The sequence below is a fragment of the Asterias rubens genome, unplaced genomic scaffold (genome assembly GCF_902459465.1).
Source record: "Asterias rubens unplaced genomic scaffold, eAstRub1.3, whole genome shotgun sequence".
In the NCBI taxonomy this organism is placed as follows: domain Eukaryota; kingdom Metazoa; phylum Echinodermata; class Asteroidea; order Forcipulatida; family Asteriidae; genus Asterias; species Asterias rubens.
Window position 1 is genome coordinate 68,203 of NW_022985716.1, and position 12,997 is coordinate 81,199.

General features: G+C 38.6%; 1 protein-coding gene across 1 annotated transcript; it reads right to left on the reverse strand.

Annotated features, from left to right (window-relative positions):
* Window positions 1–6: 6 nt before the first annotated feature.
* Window positions 7–8,842, reverse strand: LOC117306320 (carboxypeptidase B-like). The gene is made up of 10 exons (XM_033790922.1): window positions 8,766–8,842; window positions 7,664–7,745; window positions 6,863–7,084; window positions 5,892–5,996; window positions 4,241–4,342; window positions 3,430–3,540; window positions 2,457–2,553; window positions 1,774–1,973; window positions 1,028–1,112; window positions 7–871 (listed from the first exon to the last, which is right to left on the reverse strand). Exons 1-10 carry the CDS (start codon window positions 8,840–8,842, stop codon window positions 690–692), a joined length of 1,263 nt encoding a protein of 420 aa, XP_033646813.1. The 3' UTR covers window positions 7–689.
* Between the last annotated feature and the right edge of the window lie 4,155 nt (window positions 8,843–12,997).

A 12,997-nucleotide genomic window follows, 5' to 3' on the forward strand; every position in this document is an offset into this window, starting at 1 on the left:
TTCATGAATACTGGTATTTTTATTATTATTTTTGCATCATTGAAAGAAGACATTCTGTTATTGTATTAACAGGTTTGTTTAATCTTGCATCTTGCATCACAAAGAAAGGTCAGTTTAAATATCTGTTTTACTTTTATTCATTTTCAGACTGTGTTTCCGACGTGAATCAAACCCAGCGAAATTTATTTACTTTAAATGATAGAGCTGTTTCTTTAATAATAAAAGTATATCATGTCAAGAATGAGTGAACTGTGTAATTTCTTCCATCTTCCTTATAGACCTTAAGGACGAAGCTAAAGTTCCCAAGAATGGACAAAAATGACGTCGTCACATTTCTGAAATTCAAAATGCGCACAAAGAGCTCCCTTATTTTTGGATCTTGTTGGGCATTGTCATTAAGGTCAAGTGATTTATCGCATATGGTTCAGTGTGATCCTATGGTCATTGTCTTAGTCGCAGTGAGGCCTGGATACAAATTTTGTCTGTTCATCAAAATTTCCACTTTTTGTGTGCTTTTCAAATTTGAAGCTTTTCAAATTATAGCTGATGGTTTGAAGAAATTATGATTTTCAGACATTAAGAAACAGCAGTGGTTAAAGTTTCCCTTGATTAATTTCCTAATTAATTACTATGCTCGTTATCAACGATTTTGAAATCGAAGTTTATAGTTCGGGGAAGGGTGTGGGTGGTTAGGGTATGATTTCGTTTCCTATGACCTTAATGGCTGCATATACCTCATTAGCACTGGGATTGATTTCAGATGATGGTGCAAGGAATCCGTACACACCTTTGTCTCTTAGCTCCGGGGCAAAACAATATTGAGTTCCTAGATTATTATAGACCCAGTCAATAGAAGAACCTGATGCCCTATCTGGAAGTAAAAGCAAACAGAAATGTATCAGAGGGAATTGTATCACTAATGTATGTCTAAATAGTTAATGGTTTGAACAAATTATGCCCCACCGTGCCCCACGTTTGAAATCTGTACCTTTCAGATTAAAAAGATCAGAATTACGTCATAACTTACAAATTACGTTTGCGATGCTCCCTGTCTCAAAATGTTTTCCTGATACACCTTTGAGGGCAGCCATTGCCTTGTCGGCTAGTTTAAGCTGATGGAAAAGTAAACAAATATAATATTATTATTTGTATTTATACCACCAGCCAATATTGACAAAGTTGATTGTTATTACTATTATTATTTATTTGACCTCAACAGTTACAAGTACACCAAAAAGCATAACAAAAGTGTTGCTTCATTATAGGGTGTAATGGTTAAGTGGTTAAAAGCGTTGGATTCAAATGGTTAAGTCATCGGAGTCTGGGTTCAGATCCCGGTCATGACACTTGTATTCTTGAACACGATGCTTTCTGTAATTGCTTCTCTTCACACAGGGGTACAAAATAATGGGCACCTGCGAGGGTACAGGTTGATATGCGCTATATACGTTTGCCCAAGCTGTATACTCCACAGGGAGATGAGCAAGATAAATGAATGTTATTGGCCAAATGACCAGGGGTGGATTTCACAAAGAGTTAAGACTTATCTCGAGTTAATCGTCCTAATTTAAAACGTGCTTTAAGTTTTTAATATCTCCTATATTATGACAAGTCCTATTAATTTGGACGAGGCCCTCTTTTTGTGAAATCGACCCACTGGCACTATAATGTAAAAAAAAAAAAAAAAAGCCTATTGAGACTGCTATTGTGAACTGCACTATAAAGAACTTGTAATTATTTATTTCAAGTTAACTACGATTAGTATGCACCAACCTGCTCATTATAGTTTGGGGGCGGAGCTTCAGTGTATCCGTAGGGGATCATCCAGTACTGACTGTAGGCATGCATATCAATATACACCTTCATGTTAGTTAGAGTGGATAGGTAGGCTGTTAAAGCTTGTATTTCAATCTCAGACCCAGCACTATCACCATGATAGATCTCGCTGCACGGATTGACGCTAGTTCCTGACTCTGTTTAGATTACATAAAATAATAAAATACATAAAGTTTAAGATTACAAAACTCGCAAATTACAACAATTTTCAAATTAATATTAAAAGCACTGGACACTATTGGTAATTACTCAAAGTATAGCATAAAAACTTACCCGATAACGAGCATCGGAGAGCTGTTGGTAGTGTAAAACATTTTGAGAAACGGCTCCCTCTAACGTTACAGTTTTTGAGCAAGAGGTTATTTCCCACTCAAACAATAAAATAATTCCGCCGAAGTAATTTTTAATCACCTGTGCTGAAAGCACACACATTTGTGCAACAGTGGTGTTTTTTCTTTTATTATACTCTTCCAAACTCAATGACCTATTGAGCCCAAATTGGCAACGATTTGTTATTGTATGGGATACACCAAGTGAGAATACTGGTCTTTGACAGTATTTATAATTACCAAACATGTCCAGTGCCTTCAAGGTTAAAATATTTATTAAGGTTATAGTACCTGACCAGTGTTCATCAAAGTTTCTGTTGAGATCTGCTCCCGTACACCAAGATTGACGATCAGATGGGCGCATGTTTTTCCTCCACAACCGATCTGTCTAGAATACCAAAACAAACTCGTCTTTACTTAATGTCATCAACACTGCTCGAGAAGGTCACTATTAACAGTTTGAGTATTCTCAATATTATTGGCGTAACTTGGGCGCCCGTGTCAGATGCAATTGTGTCCGCCATGCATTACTGTCCGCTCCTGACACGTTTGCATATGCAATCGTGTCCGGGCTATGTAAAAACCGATGGGTGGACATGTACGTACATGACTGCGCGTAAGCGAGCGTGCATGCACTGAACCTACGTATATGCAGCATGAATATTCACGTATTTTATGATTGCAGTGAGTACCCAACGGCCGAACACTTCCCATGTCATTCATGACATACACTTGGCTTGTTAAAAAAATTGCGAATGTGTACCGTCGACCAAGGGCGTTTAATTTAATTTAAGGACGGTTTTGTTCTGGGGCGGACACAACTGCATATGCAAATGTGTCCGGGCGAGACAGGTGCACTTTGCAGCAGCGTTCGGGCGGACACGGTTGCATAACTATTCAAAACCGTCCGGCGGACATTATTGCATATGCCATAATGTACTCCGGATAGTATTGCATAGAGGACATAATTGCACGCGACACCGGCGTAACTTGAGGCGGGGGGGGGGGGGGAACTCTTGCCACATGACGTCGGAAAATGCATGTTTTTCTTCAAATGAATGACCCACAAATTTCTGGGCCATTTCCGTCCAATGAAAACCACCAGTATTTGATGAGTGTTATCAGAGGGAACAAGACGAATATGACGTCATCTTGATGACTAACCAAAATAAAACCCGTTTGAATGTTTGAATAACTTACATTTCGAGTTTGTATATAACCATCAGGGTTGAATAAAACCCGTTTGAATGTTTGATTAACTTACATTTCGAGTTTGTATATAACCATCAGGGTTGAAGATTGGCATGATGTAGATGTCTACACTATCTAGGAGCTTAATTACTTCAGGATCACCTTTCTGGTAGTCACTCGCAAGCTGCGTATCCATAAGGGGGAAAGAATAAACATGTTATTTATTCATGTATTACATTATCTAACTATTTATTTGTTTATTTATTTTGGTTCAAACTTAACACATTGTCGGATAGCATGTATGTATTAGATGTTAAATTTGGATCACTGTACACTCAGTACTTTCTCCATCAGTCCTGTGAAACATTTCACAGGCATATTTTTACTCTGGTGGGATTCGAACCAACAATCTTTGAAATTCTGGAGCTGTATCTTACTAAGTACATGCACCCTGATTGACCGGTAGCATTTATTACATGGTAATACTAAAATGACATGTTTTATATCAAACATAGAGTTGTAAAGACGATCAAATGTGATTTTTTGTTATTAGGAGAATAAAGCCAACAAGAAAATATTGATTGTAATTATCATGGCCAAGGACATTATGGAAGAAGCATTAATATAACAAAATTTGCATTTTGGGAAATAATTATTTCGTTTTTTTTATTCAAGGAAGTTGTTGGTGGGGTCTAGAGGGTACATCACTTTTAAGTTTTATGACAATTTTTTGGTTTAAACTTTTCCCTAACCCTGGACGCCCCCTTACCCTGGACGCCCCCTGCCAACAAAGACTTATGTCTGAAAATTTAAAATAAGCAAAATAAGCAAAAAAACAATATTACGGAACCAATGAGCTGACGAAATGAAGGTTCAAACATTACCTTGTAGACAATTTTAATTGTTGTCGCTGATGAAAGCCACTCGCGTGGATGAGTTCCGCTTTGCCACCAGAAGATAGGTTTATTAGAGCCTGGCTTCCCAATCTAGAAATGATAAACACACAACCAGTTAAATATTTTTTTTTAATAAATATTCTTTAAATTTGTTATCTTTTTGTTTATGCATTGCTTAGCTGACTGGGTGTGTATGTTTTTATTCTTTATAAATCCCTTTGCGTTATTTCATGTGCTATGATGTATCTGCCTATCGTTACTTTTTGATATTTGTGGTGCTTTTTTGTGTACAATTTATAACGTTTTTCATGTCTTCTTATGTCTTACTCATACATCAACTTGATAGTAGCAAAATGAGTTTGAATTGGCAACTAGACTAGTCCTATGTTAATTTTATAATTATATTACTCGGACTGGTCTTGGACTATTTTTGAGACTAGTTCCATTTCTAGAGTACAGATTCATACCAACAAGACACATAACAGTAATGATAGGGTAGTCTTGTGAAATATTCAACAAAAAAAGTGCCCGGAACACAAAGAGGGGGAAATAGTCAAAGAGATAAAGGAGAACAACGATGATAACTTAAAGGCACTGGACACGTTTGGTCGCTAGCTAGATCAGCATGCACCTCAATGGGTGCGTTCGATTAGCTTTCCCGGGTTGACCCCGGTGTGCTCATCCAAGTTGCGTATTTTATTTTTTCCAGGACGAACGTGGGCACTGAAAATTACCCCACGTTCGTCCTGGAAAAGTCGCCGATTTTTCAGGACGAGCCCCAAGTGCCCCACTTTAGGATAGGGTCACTTGGGGCTGAACCGAGGTGCACTGACGTCACCACGAGAAGGGTCACGTGATGATGCGTATTTTTATTTTTCCAGGTGGAACGTGGGTAAATATCTGCACACGTTCGTCCTGAAAAAATAGGCACCTTTTCCAGAACTAACGTGGGGTAATTATTAGTGCCCACGTTCGTCCTGGAAAAAATAAAATACTCCACTTGGTTTTGCACACCGGGGATCGACCCAGGGATGCTAATCGAACGCACCCATTATATTAACATTTAGCGCTTGCGCAATGGGAATTTTGCAAACAGGTCCATGAAGCAGGATTTGAAACTTTGCATGGTGGAAATACGATATAAGAAGGTTTGCGGTAACACCTTGTAATGACTATCTCTATAAGCGTTGATCACAGAGATGTTTGCCGCCACCTGTTGATCGAAATGTTCACATACACCTTTTCACAAAAACACCCATTGTGCAAGTGCTAACTGCTGAATGAGGTGCATGCTGGGCCCAATTTCATGGCTCTGCTTACCGCCGAATTCTGCGCTTACGATCACGATTCCCCGCTTACACGTGCAAGCGCCGAATTCCTGTGCTAGCCTTGTAAAGCGTAGAATGCCTAGTAACAAGAGTACGCCAACGCGCAGGAGCCAACATTCGCCGCTAACCCGTAAAATACGCTTGCCGTAAGCACACAATTCCCTGCTTCCGTAAGCGCCGATTTTGTGCTTACGGTAAGCAGAGCCATGAAACTTGGCCCTGGTCTTGCTTGTGCACGTACCGAGTACGTACTGCGATAAGGTCTAAAAGAGGTTTAGCGCCCTCTTGTGGTTACTTATGTACTGGCTTACCTTCAAGAGTTTAATGTCATGACCCTTGTATGACTGATGTCCAAGTTTATCCACAGACATGATTGAACTAAACTCAGCAGCCATGTCGTCTATCCATTGTTCGATCTAATTATTGGAAGAGGGATATAAACAAAACATAGAAACAAACAAACTTCTTATACACTTCATTGGGCCTTTTCATAACTGAATTTAGCCCTGCGTATCTTGAAACTGGATATGGGCATACCTATGAGTAAGTTTAATTAATAACAATAATAACAACAGTAATAATTGTGGCTTCTTTACAGCGCACATGTCCGTCACTCAATGACGCTCCTATTTCAATGGGTCAATATTCAATCGGTAGAATTCTTCAGGACTATTTCAAAATAAGGTTGAACATCTGCTAGTGTATTTTTTTAGTCAATATTGATGAAATCAAAAATAAACCATTTTTAATAACAATCCTTGATATACCAATTCGGTACACTACTTTTAAAGGAAGGATAGCAGAGCTTTAAAGACTCTGGACACTATTGGTATTTGTCAAAGACCAGTCTTCTAATCACTTGGTGTATCTCAACATTGCAATATTTGTCGTCGAAGTTGCGAGATAATAATGAACGAAAAAAGAAGCACCCTTGTCACCAGAGTTGTGTGCTTTCAGATGCTAGATTTCGGGACCTCACAATCTATTTCTGAGGTCTTGAAATCAAATTCGTGGAAAATTGTTTCTTTCTTGAAAACTACGTTACTTCAGAGGGAGCCGTTCTCACAGTATTTTATACCATCAAAAGCTCCTCATTACTCGTTTCCAAGTTGTTTTTTATGCTATCAATTATTTTGAGTAATTACCAGTAGTGTCCACTGCCTTTAAAGCGAGCTTCATTAATAACAAACCTTTAACCAATCATGTATAATAATCTATCAGAGTTTAAACCACACCTAATAATGCCCTTAATAAAGTGTCAATTTTCATGATTCATATTTACCTCGTTGTAATCATGAAATATATCATATCTGAATTTAGATGAGATACCCTGCTCAATTGGTTCTATCTGTGCTTCATCGTCATTCCGTTGGACATCTTCTATCATTGTAGAGAATGTCAGACCCTTGTCCTCCAGAATGTTTCGAACTACACTCAGATCACCTGGACCAACCATAACATCCACAGGGTGGCCTGGCTGCTTGGGCTCGCTCCAAAAATCCAACTACAGACAAAAGGTTTGCAGAGGGGTAAAACAAACCCAACCGTCATAATCACCATATTAAAGACAATATAACACGCACAGATATACCCGCCAACCCACAAAGGGGGCAACAACAAAACAACGTATGGCGTGCCATTAGTCGTGTGTTCAATTTTGTCTTGACAATTTAACAGTTGCACATGTCGTCACTGAGTTAGGGAAACAACTTCACTTTAAGGTTCTTTTTTTTTTATATTGTTTATTTCGGTCAATATTGTCAACTTGGTGCCCTTTGTAAATTAGGTTTTTGAATTAATCCTACATATGAATGAAGATGTAGTATAATTTACCTGTAAAATATTCAGCTTCATTTATAGTCGTAGTTTTTGAGAGGGAAACAACTGAAATTGTTTTACACATGTTCCCAAAACTGCAGCACCTCAGACAACCATACTTTAAAAGAAGCTTTCTACTATCACAAAGCCGTGTAAGTTTGAGGTAAACTAAAGGACGTTTGTGTTTTGTGTCGTACAACAAGTATCCACACCCTTTAAACTAGCTTCAGTAAATTGTCTTTTACTGTTCTTTATTGTTTCCTACCTCACCGGGAAATGTTTCCCGTAAGCTCCTCAGAGATTGTAACTCCATGATGTCATTTGGAATAACACGAAGGACCTTGTATCTAAACCACAAAGAAAAAATGTTTGATTCAGTTTTAATTAGTGTAACACTTCACCGCTTTTGTTTCACTCAGTTACCTGTTCATAATTGTTGCGTTGTCATTTAACCTCCGAGAAAGACTCTGCTAGGGTCGAAACGTCAGGCCATTAACTAGTATTTTGTTACACTTATATGGTTCCTTTTGATTGGTAAGATGTTTGCAACAGCTAATGCCATTTTCTCAAGTAAAAAAAGTTATTAAAATGTATTTAAAATACAGAAACCAACTATACTTCCCCCAAATGCAAACAAAACACCCCCCCCCCCCAAAAAAAAAAAAAGACAAAAACAGACAGACAAACAAAGCATAAAACCAATCAGACGAACTGGATACACATTCTAGCATCAAAGTTTCTCATCACATTGGTGGGCAAACAAGCCTATAAACACCTACAGATCTTTGGGCAGTTTAACATATATTGACAACTTGGCAAGAATAAAAAGGCGCTAGTAGACTAAGGCGGTTAGCTCAATGTCTAATGTATTGTGCTTGACACTACATGGATTCGAACCTCCTCCTTTACCGTGAACACCAGTCAGGTCTACTACTACTATAGACCAATCGCCACACTCCATTCAGAACAATTTAGTCAACATTGAATAGATTGTCATTCTCAGGTTCGAAACCAGACCAGATAAGAGCACCGGGCTCATCAAGTCCTTTCTGTTTCTGTTCAGCAAAGTGTGGGTTCTAGAGTCGTGTCACTTCACCGTTACTGCTGCGTACTTCGGATGGGACGTAAAGCCGTTGGTCCCGTGTGTTGTGTAATTCACCTAAAAATTCGCAATCCTGGTTTTATCGGCAGCATATTATGCGCCACAGAACCCTTTAAACCATTGCATGGTGCTATAAAGAAGTAGGTCTCATACTTCAATACATAGCTCCACAAACCTTGCAGGCAATAATACTGAACGCTTTGATACACCCCTGGGGGTGATAAAGCGCTCTTTAATGTTTATGAATTCAAATAATCTAACCTACCCATCGTAGCGCCGTTTTCCTCCAGCGTAACACAAACCCACAAGGGCAACAAGGAGAGCGAAGCGAAGCACGGCCATCATGAATGTGAAGTGACGCTTTGTTCTTCGGCCTTTACATTTTACACTAATCATATACTGTCTCGTCTCTGGAGTTTGATATAACTGTTAATCAACAGTTATTGGTTAAATATTAATTATGCAAACACTTTCCATTGTTCTTACCAGTGTCTGATGTTTTTTTTATTAACTTGTCAAGTGTTGTTGTTTTTGAGTCGGAGAGATCATTCTATGACTCGATTATAACTTTATGGTAAAATATACTGTAAGCCCGGTCCACTGGTCTTTTAAAAACAAGTTTGATGTCTGAAAGAAAATAAGAATGGTTCTTTTTATCACCGGTCTGTTAGGTTCACGAAATACAAGACTATACTTTCTACGAAAACAGATCTTCTTAAATCCCTTGTAACAAAAATTCATTAAAAAAATGCTAACCAATAAAACAACACCACGCTTCAAATTCTGTTGCGACTGTTTGTGACTATTGCATTCCCAACAATACCACACATTTGTTATAGTCAGAATTACGTTGGAGGGAACAATGTTAAAATTCAACATAATAGACCCCTCTTGGTTCGAGGCCTATGCAGCAGCTTGTGGTAATAATAAAGATAAACTATTAAAATATTTTGAGAAACATGTCACTTCGAAATGTGGTAATGTCAATCGATCAATCAATCAATCAATCAATCAACCGCAGAGACGGCAAGTGTACGTCGGGCCGATCTATTGTGTCAACGTCCTACAGCCTAGCGCCACACGTGGACGATTTCGCTAGGCCGGCCAAGTTGTTTGGCCCAGTATGATGGAGGGCGGCCTCTAGGTCTCTTCCAGCCAGGAGCTGGTGCTAGGCCTTCCCCTGGAGTTGATGACGACGCTTATAGCTTTTGGTAATGTAAAACGATACTATTTGCTTTCCTCACAAATTTAAAAATGAGAAGCGCTAAATACTATCAGTAACTTTTATCGCTATAAAGGTTACTCTTCCTTTGTGGACATTAGCACCGAATCACCAGAGGTATCTCAAACAGATGATCACCTTTTGAAATGCAATTTCCAGATGTATTTAGTTTGATTGTATACATCTACATTGATATAGGGTTGAATCAATCGAACGGTTAAAAAAAGTTATACGTTGTCTTTTACTAAACAAAAGCGGGCATTAAATACAACTTAAAGGCAGTGGACACTATTGGTAATTACTCAAAATAATTTTCAGCATAAAGCCTCACTTGGTAACGAGTAATGGGGAGAGGTTAATAGTATAACACATTGTGAGAAACGGCTCCCTCTGAAGTGACGTAGTTTTCGAGAAAGAAGTAATTTCCCACAAATTTGATTTCGAGACCTCAAGTTTAGAATTTGAGGTCTCGAAATCAAGCATCTGAAAGTACACAACTTCGTGACAAGGTTTTTTTTTCTTTCATAGTTATCTCGCAACTCCGACGACCAATCAAGCTCAAATTTTCACAGGTTTGTTATTTTATGCATATGTTGAAATACACCAAATGAGAAGACTGGTCTTTGACAATTACCAATAATGTCCCGTGTCTTAAATAGTTGGGACCATTCTGGTCCTGAAAGTTCAGAAAAGTACGATAATTCAAGAGTCCTTTTTCTAAAGCCTTTGGCTCTTTTTGAAACAACGGATTCGCCTTGAGCTACAGCTCAGGTTCCGTTGGTTGAACCAGTGCGCTTTTAGGACGGGGCTTCAAACAGGCGGACAGAGCATGCTAAGCAGAATCCCTTGTATCGAAAAGACGTATGAGTGGATTGGAGGTAAATGCAGCGATAGGGGTGGGTGATTAGTTGGTTACTAGGTTTTTAAACCTAGTAACCAATAGAAAAAATGTCTTATGTCTAACCAATGTCTAACCAATTTAAACATGTCTTTGTTGGTTTGGTTATACACTTGAATTGTATTAAGGTTTTAGGGACTTTATTTATTTTTGGCAGTTTTCTTAAAATATCTTTACCCTTTTTTTTCTCTCTGTAAAGTATAATGTGTAAATCTAGTTGTATCATTATAACTGTACTTGTTAGTGTTCTTTATTAATGTTTAGACACGGAAGTTTCCCATTTTATCTTGTTAATGGACAATCAATTAAATGAATTGAATTACCTTATTGAACTGGTGACACACCTGTAATGCTTCTCATGTAATCCGTAGAATGGCTGGAGTGATATGAAAGTGATTGTCCCTTGATATTTTAGTTTCAACGTCTGCTTGTTTCCCTTGCCCTACTATGACAATGCCGCAAACAAAATATAAAAAATTACATTGATGTTTTTCAGAACAAACATCGATTTTGATATGTTGTTATTCACCGATAACAACACAAAACACACACGAGCATGATAACCACATCTGGGATAACAGAATTGTGAAATAATTTTGTTAACACCCCACACCAAAGGAGGAAACTAAGAGTGGCCCATTTTATGCCAACATCGCCAATCGGTGCAGTAGACAGAATTGAAATACAGTTTCCAATGAGTTTCTAATTTATTTATTTAAAGCTTTGGACACTATTGGTAATTGTCAAATACCAGGCTTCTCTCTTGGTGTATCTCAACATATGCACAAAATAACAAGCCTGTGAAAATTTGAGCTCAATTGGTCGTCGAAGTTGCGAGATAGTAATAAAAGAAATATTGGGTGCTTTCCGATGCTTGATTTCGAGACCTCAAACTCTAAATCTGAGGTCTCGAAATCAAATTCTTGGAAACAAATTCTCGAAAACTACGTCACTTCAGAGGGAGCCGTTTCTCACAATGTTTTATGCCATCAACCTCTCCCCACCACTCGTTACCAACTTTGGTTTTATGCTAATAATTGTTTTGAGTAATTACCAATAGTGTCCACTGCCTTTAATGCATCTTATTATAATCAGGGTATCCCTCATCAGTACTCAATCCTTGAGATAAATTTATCTTAAATGAGCCAAAGTTTTTCCGAAAATGTGAGCTCCTTTATGGTTATGTTGGCATTTTTTAAAAACATGTCTGCAGCCGATTTCACGAAACGCTAGGATTAATCCTATCTCGAGCAATCTTAACTGCATGCTACAGTGCAGGGTTGGGACTTATCCTAAGTCCTAAGGTAGGAAGAGTTTGCTGAAATCGACGGTAGTTTAGTGCAACATTTGTTTGTTAAGAATCAAACAAAGATTGTGTGTGAATTTGTTTCCTTGTCATGGCCTTATATCGTGCTGTAATTTAAAATTGTAATGTTGGCTAGCCCTTTTTTGTCATTCAGAACAATTTTGAAAAAGGAATACTCGATAAGCACAGCAGCTTCCAACAGGCCTTATACTCACTCCAAGAAAGCTAAGACAAGCAGCTTCCAACAGGCCTTATACTCACTCCAAGAAAGCTAAGACAAGCAGCTTCAAACAGCCTTATACTCACTCCAAGAAAGCTAAGACAAGCAGCTTCCAACAGGCTTATACTCACTCCAAGAAAGCTAAGACAAGCAGCTTCCAACAGGCCTTATACTCACTCCAAGAAAGCTAAGACAAGCAGCTTCCAACAGGCCTTATACTCACTCCAAGAAAGCTAAGACAAGCAGCTTCCAACAGCCTTATACTCACTCCAAGAAAGCTAAGACAAGCAGCTTCCAACAGGCTTATACTCACTCCAAGAAAGCTAAGACAAGCAGCTTCCAACAGGCCTTATACTCACTCCAAGAAAGCTAAGACAAGCAGCTTCCAACAGGCCTTATACTCACTCCAAGAAAGCTAAGACAAGCAGCTTCCAACAGGCTTATACTCACTCCAAGAAAGCTAAGACAAGCAGCTTCCAACAGGCCTTATACTCACTCCAAGAAAGGTAAGACAAGCAGCTTCAAACAGCCTTATACTCACTCCAAGAAAGCTAAGACAAGCAGCTTCCAACAGCCTTATACTCACTCCAAGAAAGCTAAGATAAGCAGCTTCCAACAGCCTTATACTCACTCCAAGAAAGCTAAGACAAGCAGCTTCCAACATGCCTTATACTCACTCCAAGAAAGCTAAGACAAGCAGCTTCCAACAGGCCTTATACTCACTCCAAGAAAGCTAAGACAAGCAGCTTCCAACATGCCTTATACTCACTCCAAGAAAGCTAAGACAAGCAGCTTCCAACAGGCCTTATACTCACTCCAAGAAAGCTAAGACAAGCAGCTTCCAACAGGCC

What these genes read in the sequence shown, in the direction of transcription:
- LOC117306320 (XM_033790922.1), bottom strand. Translation starts at nt 8,842, where the DNA reads ATGGCCGTGCTTCGCTTCGCTCTCCTTGTTGCCCTTGTGGGTTTGTGT. An exon ending in GGAAAACGGCGCTACGATGG is followed by an intron (nt 7,746 to 8,765) that starts GTAGGTTAGATT and finishes TTTGTGGTTTAG; the next exon opens with ATACAAGGTCCTTCGTGTTA. An exon ending in CTTTGATGAACACTGGTCAG is followed by an intron (nt 1,974 to 2,456) that starts GTACTATAACCT and finishes TAATCTAAACAG; the next exon opens with AGTCAGGAACTAGCGTCAAT.